The sequence below is a fragment of the Quercus lobata genome, chromosome 10 (assembly GCF_001633185.2).
Source record: "Quercus lobata isolate SW786 chromosome 10, ValleyOak3.0 Primary Assembly, whole genome shotgun sequence".
In the NCBI taxonomy this organism is placed as follows: domain Eukaryota; kingdom Viridiplantae; phylum Streptophyta; class Magnoliopsida; order Fagales; family Fagaceae; genus Quercus; species Quercus lobata.
Window position 1 is genome coordinate 1,810,278 of NC_044913.1, and position 14,628 is coordinate 1,824,905.

The following is a 14,628-nucleotide window of genomic DNA, read 5'->3' on the forward strand; positions in this document are numbered from 1 at the left end:
ACCGCTTGTTTTGATAATAGTGGATTCTCGGGAGTATTGACCTTAAAATCACTCAGTGGGTTTTTTACTGTGTAAGTTTTTGCCATATAGGTTTTCTCCATTTGTAAATAAATTACCGTGTCAATTTAATTTCCACTGCATACTTAGTTTAATTGGTGATTTGTTTGTGTTGCCACATATACTGCATGTTAATCTGATTAATTAATAAATTTAACTAATTAATCAATTAATTTATCACAATGGGTCAATATATTTTTCGCCTATCAATAGGGACAAAAGTTTTCACAATCTTTCTCACTATGGAATAGAATTAATAAAAAATGATATTAGATTTAGGTGTGTTTGGATACCGCTTATTTTGCTGAAACTAAAAAATTATTGTTGAAAGTACTGTAAATAAACGTGAAAGTTAATTGAAATAGTACAATGGGACACATGAATAGTGCCAAAAAGTGCAGTGGGGCCTATAAATAGTAGTAATAATAAGCTAAAAAGTGAAATAATTTTCATTTTTCATCCTAACCCAAACGCACACTTAGGGTATGTTTAGATACCGCTTATTGCTGAAAATTGAAAACATTGTAGCAAAATAATTTTTAAATGTGTGAATAGTACAATTTTGTTGAAAAAAGTACTTGTGGGTCCCGTGAACAGTATACGGGACCTACTGAATTGGAAGCAAACACAGCTGAAAAATCATTTCAGCCCTATCCAAACATTCACTTAATTATCAGTTATTTAGTCTATATAAGCGTGATGTAGTTATAACTTACCATTCCAATAATTGTGAAAAAAAAAAGATAAAATATTATGAATATGTAAGTACTTTGCGATGGTGACATGAAAGGAGGGCATTCATAAGGGTAGAAAATACTTTTAGGTATGTACGAAATAATTTATTATGTTGAGTTGGCATATAATGTTGATTGTTGGGTGCACGGCTTTTTGGTACTATGGCCACCTAAGTGATGATTCATTGATCACTACTCTTCATGCAATGACATGGACTACTACCTCTATTAATATGAGCAACGACTGTCTATAGATATATATCAAAGTTTGAGTCAAAGAAAGCTAGGGCTAGAGCTTCACCTTCAAACCTTGCTCCTTTAGTTTTCAATTTTGTGTTTGACACAAAAAAAGAGAAAGTTTTAACCAAAAGAGATAAAGATGGTTTCCACTCACAGTCCCTTGGTCTTTTCGTTTGGCATTCTTGGTATATAGCTATGCTTAAATTCTATCAATATTCTCTCTCTTATTCCTCTGCTTTTTTTCTTTTCAAGTTGTCTCACGTAAAAAAAGCAAAAATATTTCAAGTATGAAAACATATACGCAAACTTAGAGAGTTCTAACTTCTAATATATAACATAATTCTATATTAGAATAATGGTTAAATAATTAAATTTATTCCTTACAAGTGCATGTATATTTCAAAAGCCTACATTTTCTTGATGCAAGAAGCTAGAAGAGCTAAATTTCTCTCTTTAATGTCAATTTTACAGGTAACATTATATCCTTAGTGGTTTTTCTAGCCCCACTGTAAGTTTCTTGCTCAATTTTTTTTTTTTTTAAGTTTCTAGCCTCAGTGAAATGAAGTACTAATTACAATAAAATCTTCCAAATCCATTGCAGACCAACCTTTGTTAGGGTTTTTAAGAAGAAATCAACAGAAGGGTTTCAATCAGTTCCATATGTGGTTGCACTATTTAGCGCCATGCTTTGGTTATACTATGCATCACTTAAATCTAATGAAATCCTTCTTATTACTTCAAACACAATCGGTTGTGTTGTGGAAACCATTTACATTGCCATTTACATCGCTTTTGCACCAAAGCAAGCCAGGGTACTTAATAAAATTCTCTCTCTCTCTCTCTCTCTCTCTCTCTCTCTCTCTCTCTCTCTATTTATTGTTATTGTTTTTTGGTATGTACATTTGTTACAATTAGAACCATATATTTCCCTTTCATGCTGAAGTGACCTATTTCTCAAATAATGCACTAAAAAAATTTTTGGACTTTGGGATTATAGATTTTCACGTTCTCTCTCTCTCTCTCTCTTTGTATTTATTTTTATTTTTTGGTACGTACATTTGTTGCAATTGGAACCATATATTTCCCTTTCATACTGAAGTGACCTATTTCTCAAATAATGCACTAACAAAAAATTTTGGACTTTGGGATTATAGATTTTCACGTTCTCTCTCTCTCTTTGTATTTATTTTTATTTTTTTTGGTACGTACATTTGTTGCAATTAGAACCATATATTTCCCTTTCATGCTGAAGTGACCTATTTCTCAAATAATGCACTAACAAAAAATTTTGGACTTTGGGATTACAGATTTCCACGTTGAGGCTTCTTATTCTGATGAACTTCGGGGGATTTTGCTTGATACTTCTTCTCTCACACTTCTTAGCTCAAGGAGAAACTCGTGTCCGAGTTCTTGGTTGGGTTTGTGTAGCTTTTTCTGTGTCCGTCTTTGCAGCACCTCTAAGCATCATGGTAGGGACCTAATCCTACTCTTTTTTCCTTTTTCCTTTTCTTTTTTTTAATGGAATCTACTCTTTCTTCTTTAATTTATATTTGAACAATAAAAAATATACAACTTTATGACCTATTATAATTGGTGGAAAATAATTTTCACGTGATTTATTACCGACAATACTTCTATTATACACTAATTACATTAGGTGATATTAATAGTTATAGTTTCTCAAAAAAAAAAAAAAAAAAAGTTATAAAAAAAAAATGTTATATCGTTTAATTTATTGCTTATATTTTTCACTTATGTTTAACTAACTATCCAGGCATGATTTTTCTACTTTTGTAGCGGGTGGTCATACGCACGAAGAGCGTAGAGTTCATGCCATTTTATTTATCACTTTTTCTCACACTCAGCGCAATCGTGTGGCATTTATATGGTGTACTACAGAAGGATTTGTATGTTGCGGTAAGTTCTCGATCTCAGCCTCACAGCCACAGAGAGAGAGAGAGAGAGAGAGAGAGAGAGAGAGAGAAGGTCCTCGATCTCTGAATTAATAAACAGGAGAAACATCTTTCTGGGATTCCTGAATTCCTGCTAAATACTATAAAATATTAATGAAATTTTCCGCCGTTAACAAAAGCTGTTACAGTTTAAGCAAAAAGAAAACTCTATACCTCTTTTGCCCCTAACTTTGGAGCGAATCCACTAATTCTTGTTGGCTGCTAAAATAGTGTTTTATATTTGTGTGTGTGTGTGTGTGTGTGTGTGTGTGGTGTATATGTGTTTATATATGTTTCTTTATTTTCATATTTGTATATATAACATACATACAAATTGCTTTGCTTTCTATGTTAATAAAAGCAATCAAAAGATTCAAGACGTTAACTGTGACAATACCTTTGTTTTATCAGAAAAATTTACCACATCAAAAAGGTAATAGAAAGTGATGTCTCATCAACTTCTTATTTGAGTCGCGATCAAATTCTCATACAGTGGATGTTTTTCAAAAATAGTGAAATTAATTTGGAAACCTAAGAATTTTATAGCAATGACTATTCCAAAAGATATTTTTCTTAAAGTGCGGGGGGACAATAAAATTATTTTTATTGGTCTGTTTTGGTTAAAAAAATAAATAGGTTGTTCAAAAATACAACCAAAAAAACGCACATAAGATAGAGATCTTGAAAATAAACTATAATATTTTAAGTAAAATCCAATACACCAAGGCAAGTCCTTAATAATATTCTGTCTCTTTTCTTTACAGCTTCCAAACATATTGGGTTTCATCTTTGGGGTGCTTCAGATGGTACTTTATATGATCTACAAGAATTACAAGACAGTTATAGACGATGAAAAGCTATCAGAAAGCAAAGCTGATATTGTAAACCTGAGCATGTCTGAGACAAATGTGTGCTCTCAGCCCAATTCAGATGAAAAAGGGAGTGACACTCAAAATGAGCATGAACAAAAAGATCAAGATGTGAAAACCACGGAAGCATCCAACCAAGGCCAGTTATCATCTGTTAAGTGTGAAGTTTAATTACTCGACTTGTACCAAACCCATCTCCATGCTGTGTTTGGTTTGCTTGTACCTCTCTCTCTCAAGTATTGTAAAAAAATGTGTAATAGAGAAGATGGTGTACGTAATGGTAAGTGTTATTTAATCTTCAGGTGTTTCTCTATGTCTGTGTAATCCCAGTGGACCATGTAATGTTCAAAAAAAGGTGACCGCTTATAATACTACTTCCTTATAATACTACTTCCTTCGTCCTAAATGGTTGGTTTTCTATTTTATTTTGACATATCCCAAAATGTAATCATCTTTGAAAAACCAATAAATAAGATTTCTAATTTATGTTTTATTTCATTTAAAAAGTCAATACTATTATTTCGCTAGAGTTTAAATTAATATGAGTAGTTTTGGTAATTTGAATATTTTTAACTAAAAAATAACATATCAAATGATGTTCTTTAACGTTGAATTTTCTAAATAAATCAATAAATTGGGACGAAAGTAGTATACATTATAATAGGGTGGATTAATGATTATACAGCAAAACTTGTGCTTAACCTTTATAAGTATGGTACTCCCATTGAGATTCTCAAAAGGTGGGTTCATTAGTCTATAAGATATGTTGTAGAGCTAAAAATTTTATATTTAATCCACCATATAGATACAATCAATCTATAGGATTTTTGGGATGTCTTATGGGCATAGAGTAAAAAAAACTAGCCAAATGTTTGGACATCACTTCATTATATAAAAAATAAAAATAAAATAAAAAAATCATAAGTACAATAAGAACTTATAATCTCCATAATTATTATTCTTTATCATCGAATCAAGACATTAATAGATTTTTTTTTTTATGTAGACAATATTTGATTTCAACTCACTTATTTGATAACAAAAAACTTTATTAGTTATTCAAAAAAAACTATTAGTTTTTTTTTTCTTTTTTTGAGAACCAATAAGTTTACATTTAAAAAACACAATTAAGTTTACAATTTTTCTTTTTTTTAAGAATCAATTAAGTTTACAAATTAAGTAGCTAGTTAGAGCCATATAGACCCAACATAACGACTCCATCAAGGGCAAATACTAATAATAAAAGCCTGAAAAGCTCTCATAAAAAATAAAAATAAAAAAGCCTGAAAAGCATATTCATCCTTTATTTTTATAGAAGAAAAGGCATATTCATCCTAATTATGCACGTGTTTTCAATTCGACCATAGTTTATCATCTCCAACTATGTGTTTCTTTCATTGTTATTTTCCATGTATAGATCGTAATAAACCTAATAAATTCAAATATATATCGTGTTATGGATATAAATTTTAAATTCCATCAGTCTTGCACAAAGTTTCTATACTAGCAGACAATAATCTCAGTACATGACTACAGTAGTGGAAACTGGAAAGAAACCAATCTTACGTCAAAATAATAATAGAAAATTTCGAATGTACCATTAAATTCCATGATATTCGCATATAATGACCCATATCATGGCCTCCATGAATTGTGTTGTTTATCTAGACCAAAAAAAAAATAGTTGGAGAACTACTTGAGTCAGTTGAGTGCATGCAGTAGAAAGAATAGTCCTTAGAACTTCGTAGTTCTAGGGCCAAGATTCAATCTTAAGAATGGTAATGAGTCAAGATGATCAGGCAACGATAACAATTTTTTCTATTTTTTTGATAATACGATAGTTGAAGGTTAAAAGATTTGAATTATGGATGTCTCTATTAAAAATACTAAAAAGTTTTAGTTGTTTGTAAAAAAATAATTGAGGGTTTTTACATAGGTCAGCCATTAATGTAAGTAACAATTTCATTCTTGAAATTTTAATGAACAATTAACCCTTATATTTTAGCTTTGTAATAAATTAAACATTATCCTATGGTATTTTCCATCAAAGACTAACGCATTATTTAATTACATTCTGTTAATTGAAGTACACAATAAATTTGAATATATTGTCACTCAGCATATTGTATTTATATATTTGAGAGTACAAAATTAGATTGTGGATGGATTAAAAAAACATTTAGGAGCTAAATACAAGGGTTAAGGTTTGTGTAAAATGCCCCCTCAAGTTGAAGAGTCTTGAGAAGAGAGACTCAACTTATCATGTAGGAAGAAAAATCTTAGTGAAAAGAATCCTTTTGGTCATGATGTATTGATGTCAGCCAGTTAGTCGATATGAAATAAAGTCGTAAGGCATTATGGGCAACTTTGTCATGAACAAAATGGAAGTCAATCTATCTTCAAGTGTTGGCATGAAACACAGGGTTTGCTGTGAGGTAATTAGGTCCTAAGTACATTATCATATTGAAGAATTGGAGCATGAGGAAGGACCAGACCAAGCACAGACAATAAATACTGGAGCCATGAAAGCTCAGTCGTAGTATCAGATAAGGCCTTGTATTTAGACTCAGTTGAGGAATATGATGAGTGACAATATATTACTTTTAGAGGACTAGGAAATGAGATTCTTACAAAAAGATGGCAATGGCATAACCACTGATAAGCACCAATCAATGGTGAGTTCTTGGAGATGAAAAGGTCAAGATGTGTAATGTGCTTGAGATACCAAAGAATGCGCATGCCTGACTACGACCTAGTATTACTCATCTATTGGGATGTGTTGATTAAACCTGTTGGCGTCGTCGCATTTTTGAACATCCCCACGATCGAGTGTTACGTCACATTCATGCATATCACTTTGAGTAATAATGTCAATTTGCTAAAACTTAAAATAATGGTTAAATGATTAAATTCATCGTTCTTAACAATTTAACTTTTGAGATAAATGGTAATTATCATAGTAACAGAGCATAGTTTCACTTATCAAGAGGAATTTAGCTCAACACATGAGGAATAGTGTTGAAATAATGGCTAAATGATAAAATTAATCATTTTCTAATCACATAAGTTTTTGGTAGGTAAAATGTAACAATTAAAAATTTATGAACTAAATTGTGGATAAGACCAAATCACTAATATCTAACACAGAGGATTAGCAACAAGTTGTAATTATCTCTAAAAAATACACAAAGGATTAAAGGAAATATATATCCAATAAAATGATATTAAATTTAGTAATTGTATTTTACTATGATTTCTTGATATTTAACAGGTAAAAAGTAACGTATATAATCAAATAGTGGAATTGAAGAACTACTACTAGGGTTACTAAAAAAGAATTGGTTAGTGTAATATTAACCAAAAATTACACCATAAAGCACTTATTAGTGGAAGCCCCTCCATCTGACTTTCCCTTCAAACCAAGGGACAAAACTTGACGCAAAGTTAATTATTCCTTATTTGTTTTAAGGAAACAAAGTAATATGAAAAAATAGAATAATCATAAATTATTCCTTAGTGCACTAACACGCTACTCTAGCTAGAGAATGATTCTCCCTTTTACAGTAACCTTTATCTATTAATTATTCTGATCAAGTCTTGTTTTTTGAATGGTATAGGAACATATTGATTCTAAAATGCAACTCTACCATTTAAAAAAAAAAGATTTCCTGTTTCAAATGTAATAATTTCAGTGTAAGGGAACCTTTATAGAGTTTCCTTTTTCCTTTTTTATTGGCATGACCTCAGTTAACCATTGTATTAAAAAAAATTGAAACCAAAATGCTTATTCATCATCTTAACTCTTAAGGAACCTTAATTTAATCCTATATTCTTAACCTGCCCATCTCTCTTAGGGTACAAATCAACCTTTCCACACACATATATGTCCTAATTTATAACTTCTCTTTCTTTTCTTTTCTTTCTTTCTCTTTTTTTTTTTTTGCTGAATGACAAAGTTTAAAGAATTATCATCATTTCCAATGGGAAAGCATTAATATTGTCAGCTAGTTTATAAATGAATGTCACCGTTAAAACCCACCAACACACAAAAAAACCTGAAAATAATTTATAGCTGTGTTAAGTTCATGCATTTCGAAATTCGCCCCTAAGGCTCGAACCCCCCAACGAAAGTGCCTTTTATGGGGCTCTTTCGCTGTTGATGGGCCCTATTGAAGTTTTCAAGATTATTTGTGTCTCTGAAATTAGGAGCAAGTGAATCAGTGATGTCAAAGTTTTTAAAAAACTGTTACCAATTCCAATGGAAAATACAATATTGATGTCAACTAGGCTTACCAATGTCACCAATAAACCCCCACTGAAAAACACATGCACCGAAAGAAAAATACTGTAAAACATTTATAGCTGTCTTCGCTCTTCGGTGAAGTCCTTGCATGTCAATCTTGTTTTTAGCTAGCCCTGAAAATATCAAAGAGAATCAATGGATTAAAATGGTATTTATTAGGCACTCTTTTGTTAATGATTTAAAAAGATGTTAGTCACTCTATAGGAAAACATCCCCTTCGCTTGTAATAATTGTAAGCATGCATGTAAAGCTTGTTTCTAGCTAGCCCTGAAAATATCAAGAGAAATAATGGATGGATTAAAATGGTATTATAAGGCTCTCTTTTGCTAAATGATTTAAAAAGGATGTTAGGCTCTCTATAGGAAACATCCCGTTCACTCGTACACACAATTTGGGAAGACACGAAATAATTGTCAGCATGTGAGTAGGAAGTGGCTACGAGATTCCAAAACTAGGAGTACACAGAAAACTAATACAAAGACAGAAATAACAGTACCTAGTATATGAAGCACGCGGTTGGTCAACAAAGAAAAGGTATTTCTTGGCTGGACAGCAAAGACAGTGTACATCTTTCATCATGATGAGCCTCTAATTCACAACTTGATTGTTTTTTTATACCAAATCAGTAAAAATGACTAGCTCAATCCCCATCAAGTGCGATTACACATCAAAAAGTATATTAAGGGACTCTCCATGGGGAGAGGAATTAAGTCTTAAAACTTGTCTCATACTGTCTTGGCTGGACAGCAAAGACAGTGTACATCTTTCATCATGATGTTGAGCCTCTAATTCACAACTTGATTGTTTTTTTTTTTATGCCAAATCAGTAAAAATGACTAACTCAATCCACATCAAGTGCGATTACACATCAAAAAGCTTATTAAGGGACTCTCCATGGGGAGAGGAATTAAGTCTTAAAACTTGTCTCGTACTGTACAAGAGAATATGCCATTTTAATATAGGCCCCACCTTTTATATATCTTCTTCTCTTATTTTGTTTTTTTAGAATGACAAAATGAAATACTTTTTATGAAGGGCATGTTTCTTTTGCATAATACTGCGTGTTTTTTAACTAAAAACATAGGTTTAACTCATATTTTGTTTGTAAAACAAAACATACTGTGTGGAATGGAAGAGTATTTGTCTTTTTATGAATTAAGAAACATTATGATTGCAGCTACTAACATATCACACATGAAAAGGAAAAGGGTAATGTTGCAGATACAATACTTTTATTACATTTTCTACAACAGTTAAACTTAACTAGTTTTTTATACTAATTCTCATATAGTATTATTTTTTTATCTACCAATAATAACTTACTACTTTAACAACTGGAAATTTGTTGTGCCTCTAAACCTATTGAAAAGAAAATACTAGGGCTTTTGTTAGGAGAAACTATATGGACACAAAAAATTTTATACCCAATTGATTGATATGACAGATCATTAGTGGTAATAAAAAAATAATGTCAATGGTAAGTTCAGATAAAAATCAGTAAAAATTTGTCAATTTAAATATTGTGAAATTTATATGTCTTTAGTATTAATTTTTTGTTAATGGGACCATTAGACATTAGTTAAGAAAGAGTTAGTAAAAGGGACAAAAGTTAATTAAAATGTGAACTTTTAATTGAAAATGGTGCAATTGTCCATAAAAAGTAGCTCGAATGTATTGGATTTTTTCATCTTTAAGAAATTCCCTCAAATCAATGTGTAAGACAGATAATAAGTTTGTAATAGCTGTAAGCCAAACATCACTTCACACAGATATAACCAACTCCAAAAAAAAACTGTTAATAACTACAAGCTAAAAATTTATGTAATAAGTTCGCATTGCTTACCCATTTAGAGTATAATACTATAATCTATTCTCTCTTCTAGTCATTGTCATAGAATTAATATGAGAATTTTATTGAAACATTAGATAACATATGAAACCTTTTGGTCATTGCATAATTATTACTGTCATTTGGGTTGTTAAATGGAGTTTTTTTTACCTCGTCACCATATAAATATCTTAGATGAAGCAGAGCTGCACCATGATACATTTCATGGAAGCTTCAAGAGCTTAATAAGCTCCTAGTTAGAACTTCACTGGAAACCTCCAAAACCACGACACATCATAAAGGACTTAAGTGGGACCAATGGCATATGTTTGCATACTAAGAATTGGAGAGATTATGACTTAATTTAGCTACTGTATAGTTTTGTTAGACAAAAGGAAACTAAGTGAGGCTCAATGGGCTACAATTTAGACTTAACAAATAGACAAAAAGCCGAAAGTTACATGATGCTTCACACACCACTCAAGTTGCAACTTGACCCTTCCCTACTCACTATAAATTCACTCTCGCCCACACCTTGTAAACTCGTACCATTGTCAATTGAGAGTTAGTAGATAGCAGCTAAGCATTCTCTTCAATACTTCAGCTATTGAGAGATAGAGAGAGTATCAAAGGTCTTTAGGCAATTGTAGTTAAGGAGGATTTTTAGTTTGTGTTTGAAAAATGGCCCCTCACCAAACTTTGACTTTTGCTTTTGGGCTTCTAGGTACGTAGTCACAAACTGTAATTGTATGTATGTGTTAGAAAATTTTAATTTATTTGCTTGAAAACATTATCTTGGATATTCTAACATCATATACTTCAATGCAACTTTGTGCATGCACATTTGTTTTTAGTCCGTTAAGTAATTTAATGGACATGCATTGCTCATGACATTAATATTTCAAAAATTCTCTCCTAACTATTTGGTATATGAAGTTGTAGCTAGGAAGGTGATATATGACTATGCAAATTCTTCAAAGAACTAATAACATACTTTGTTATTCATGTTTTCTTATTGTTGCAGGCAACGTCATTTCATTTATGGTCTTCCTAGCTCCACTGTAAGTGCTGCTTTTAGCTCACTGTTTTTTTTTTTTCTTTCCAACTCAAAGGTGACTAATCAATGAGAAAGGGTCTAAATATATGATTCAATGTTTTGGTTTTCATTGCAGGCCAACATTTTATCAAATATGCAAGAAGAAATCTACTGCAGGATTTCAATCACTTCCATATGTGGTAGCACTCTTCAGTTCAATGCTGTGGATCTATTATGCATTGCTTAAGATGGATGCAAAGCTTCTCATCACCATAAACGCAGTTGGCTGCATAATCGAAGCAATCTACCTCAGCGTCTTCGTATTTTATGCAACCAAGAATGCCAGGGTATAAAAATATAGATTTCACAACTTTATCCTACTAAGTTATTAAGTTTCTTCTTTAATTATCAAAATATATTTGTATTCTAATTGAATAATGGTCTAAATCTTTCAGATCCTGACTGTGAAGCTTCTACTTCTGTTAAACGTTTTGGGGTTTGGCCTCATGCTTCTACTTACTCTCTTCCTGGCAAAAGGCTCCCAGCGTTTACAAATTATTGGATGGATTTGTTTGGTATTCAACATATGTGTATTTGCTGCCCCACTTTGTATCATGGTGAGCTTTACTTCAAAGAATATATGTTTCCTTTGCTTTATAAAGTTTTTTCTTGGACCTATCTTATTTTTGTGAAAAATGACTCATGTATTTACAACTATCATTTATTCTGCAGAGACAAGTTATAAGAACCAAGAGCGTGGAGTACATGCCATTTCCTTTATCTTTCTTCCTGACCTTAGGTGCAGTGATGTGGTTCTTTTATGGCTTTCTTCTCAAGGACTATTACATTGCTGTAAGTGCATTACAAACCTCCAAATACTCGTCTAATTTTACTATATAGATTTTACAATTTATGTGTAACTTTTAAATCAGTTTATAAATATCTTGTAGTGAAATTGATAGTAACTTTAGTATTATCCTTCGTTGTTTTTTATATTGTTATTAACATCATTATTTTATTTTTTATTTTTTTGCATAATCAAAAGCTTCCAAATACTGTGGGATTTATCTTCGGCATAGTTCAGATGAGCCTCTACGTATTTTACAAGAATGCCAAAAAGATGATTCTGGAGAAGCCGAAGCTGCAACAATTATCTGAGCACATCATTGATGTAGTTAAGCTAGGCACAATTGGGTGTCCAGAACTGAATCCTGTAGCTGCACTTAAAAATGTTGATGGAAATGACCATGCAAACGGAGATATAAGTGAGAAGGAAAAGGCAGAAGAACCCACTAAACGCAAGGATGATCAGTCAGCTGTTAACCCTTAGCCCTTTCAAGGGGACGTACGTGTGGTTTTAATATTATTGTACTTAGCTTGCTAGCTATCCATGGTATTGGTCTAGTGACTGTATGTGTTTCTAAAGTTTAGTTTGCATGTTGTAGTGTGGAGGGTTTTAATCATTTAGTTATTGTTTTATGACGGAGAAAATACAAGATATTTCAGATACATGTATTCTTCCACTTACATAAGGATAAGTCTCACATTTGTGAAATTCACCCTCATATGAGCATAAGAATGCATATATCTAAAACATCTAATACTACCTCCTTAGGAAAGTACTCGTAAGTCTTCAAGGAAAGCAAGGGTCTCTCTCTGTAATTTTATTTGTCTTTTTATCATGCTAATGCAATGCAAAAAAGCTAGCTAATTTATTGACCTTAACTGCTTTATTCTAAGCAGTACTACTTGTCATGTCTATGAGGTGGAAGGCCATGCAATTATATATATAGTTTCCACATACATGAATTCCAAAGCTTCATTATTGCATATATGTCATCCTATATTAATTAACTTTCTGAGCCTTTCACCAAAAAAAAGAAAAACTTTCTGAGCCTTCTCAGAAAAAGAGGGGAGCATTCCAAGTAAATTTAGCAATGAGTTGCATGCCAACTTTATTTCAATCTTTGGCTTTAATTTCACAGTTAAATAATAATTATTATTTCCCATGAGGTCAAAACTTTCCATGTACAATTTCCTAAATATCTTAGGTTTGATCAGTGAAACACATCAAAAAAAAAAAAAAATCTTATTTTTAGACAATTAAATTTATCCATATGATTTAATAATTAACACAACTCTATTGTTTGAAAAACTTAAAGTATAATATGTAAAGAATTATACCTAAATTTACCCCTCCTACTCAAGTATAATATGTAAAGGATTATACTTAAATCTACCCTTCACTCCAAATTTTGTATTTGACGTGACGACAATAAACTTTACCAAACTAACTAAAATCTATATTCTCAAGCATGCGCGTGCATATATATATATATATATATATATATGTATATAAAAGCTAATTATAAGTATTCACTACTTGGCCAACTTTGTTTCCCTTTACTTTCATGACCAAATTGCTCCCACTGTCCCTCAGTACCTGGATTGTTGGATATATAGGCTGCCTCTTTTATAGTTAGTTAACCTTAAAACCCGAGATGCAAGTGTATGGTAAATGCCAAAGTTGCATGCAATAGTTTAGGTTCACGCACATTGCTTGAAATAGTACGTGAAGCTTGCACGCACTAAAATTAATTACTAAATTTCTATCCCAAATATTTAAACTCATATCAGGTCAAAAGAAACGTACGTAGGACCGCCGAAGCAACAAAAAAAAGTTGCTTGATGTTTTTATGTTTTTGGCTAACCCACTTGTGATACTTTTCAATTTCTAAGTTACTCTATTTAGAAAGAAAAAAAAAATCTCTGGATATCATGATTGAATGTTTTGAATTGATACTTTGTTATCCTTGGTGGAAATACAAACGAAAAATATTACACAGCAGCTCCAACAAATCCAAAATAATGAAGAATTTCAGATCTAAATGGCCCACCAAATCAATGTTCAGAGGCACCAGCTGGGCAGGTATATATAGTGAGGGAAAGAAATGAAAAGAAATAAGAAAAATAATTAGTCTTATAACATTAAAATTTCCACAATCATTCTTTATAATTGTTGAAGTAATATGTGCTAATAAAAAATAAGTATGTTAGTGTTGGACCCAAAAGAAATATTATAATTACAATTTATTACTTTAACAATTATGGGAAAAAAAAAAAAAAAAAGTGAAACTTTTAGTAAGCATTACTAACCAAACAAAAAAAAAAAGTTGTATGAGTGTGCTATGTAAGGGTGCATATTAAGTTATTAACTATTAAGTCCTATATTAGTCAGGTGGAAGAAGATATTATAGAAGTTTTATTTATATGGTCAGGTGGAAGAAGATATTATTCTTATTTCCACCCACTGCAGGAGGTAATTAAGAACAACCCTCTTTCTTTCGATATCACTTAAAATGGAAAGAATCCATTTATATGGTTAAAATTATTATTTCATTTTGACCTATACAAAAGTGTTACATTATTATGAAGTAGATCAATTTTAAATGAAGAAGATCTGAGGTTACCACCCCATTACTTGCTTTTTATCTTGTAATCTATTTTTATATTTTATATATTATAGAAATGTATAATATACCAGGTTAAATGAGCTCCACCAATGCAAGGGAGATTCATCAACATCTTTGCTTTTACTTAATATTTCGT

The 14,628-nt window shown here is 31.4% G+C and overlaps 2 protein-coding genes across 2 annotated transcripts; both read left to right on the forward strand.

Annotated features, from left to right (window-relative positions):
• The first annotated feature begins 1,069 nt into the window (after positions 1-1,069).
• Positions 1,070-4,258, forward strand: LOC115965288 (bidirectional sugar transporter SWEET12-like). The gene is made up of 6 exons (XM_031084480.1): positions 1,070-1,216; positions 1,503-1,539; positions 1,633-1,843; positions 2,339-2,500; positions 2,829-2,948; positions 3,748-4,258. Exons 1-6 carry the CDS (start codon positions 1,171-1,173, stop codon positions 4,021-4,023), a joined length of 852 nt encoding a protein of 283 aa, XP_030940340.1. The 5' UTR covers positions 1,070-1,170; the 3' UTR covers positions 4,024-4,258.
• A 6,403-nt stretch (positions 4,259-10,661) lies between these two features.
• On the forward strand, positions 10,662-12,394 carry LOC115965892 (bidirectional sugar transporter SWEET12-like). Its single transcript, XM_031085185.1, has 6 exons — positions 10,662-10,707; positions 11,008-11,044; positions 11,156-11,366; positions 11,475-11,636; positions 11,752-11,871; positions 12,065-12,394. Exons 1-6 carry the CDS (start codon positions 10,665-10,667, stop codon positions 12,347-12,349), a joined length of 858 nt encoding a protein of 285 aa, XP_030941045.1. The 5' UTR covers positions 10,662-10,664; the 3' UTR covers positions 12,350-12,394.
• Positions 12,395-14,628: the final 2,234 nt, after the last annotated feature.

What these genes read in the sequence shown, in the direction of transcription:
- LOC115965288 (XM_031084480.1), top strand. Translation starts at nt 1,171, where the DNA reads ATGGTTTCCACTCACAGTCCCTTGGTCTTTTCGTTTGGCATTCTTG. An exon ending in CAGCACCTCTAAGCATCATG is followed by an intron (nt 2,501 to 2,828) that starts GTAGGGACCTAA and finishes CTACTTTTGTAG; the next exon opens with CGGGTGGTCATACGCACGAA. An exon ending in AGAAGGATTTGTATGTTGCG is followed by an intron (nt 2,949 to 3,747) that starts GTAAGTTCTCGA and finishes TTTTCTTTACAG; the next exon opens with CTTCCAAACATATTGGGTTT.
- LOC115965892 (XM_031085185.1), top strand. Translation starts at nt 10,665, where the DNA reads ATGGCCCCTCACCAAACTTTGACTTTTGCTTTTGGGCTTCTAG. An exon ending in TTTTGCTTTTGGGCTTCTAG is followed by an intron (nt 10,708 to 11,007) that starts GTACGTAGTCAC and finishes TTATTGTTGCAG; the next exon opens with GCAACGTCATTTCATTTATG. An exon ending in ATGGTCTTCCTAGCTCCACT is followed by an intron (nt 11,045 to 11,155) that starts GTAAGTGCTGCT and finishes TTTTCATTGCAG; the next exon opens with GCCAACATTTTATCAAATAT.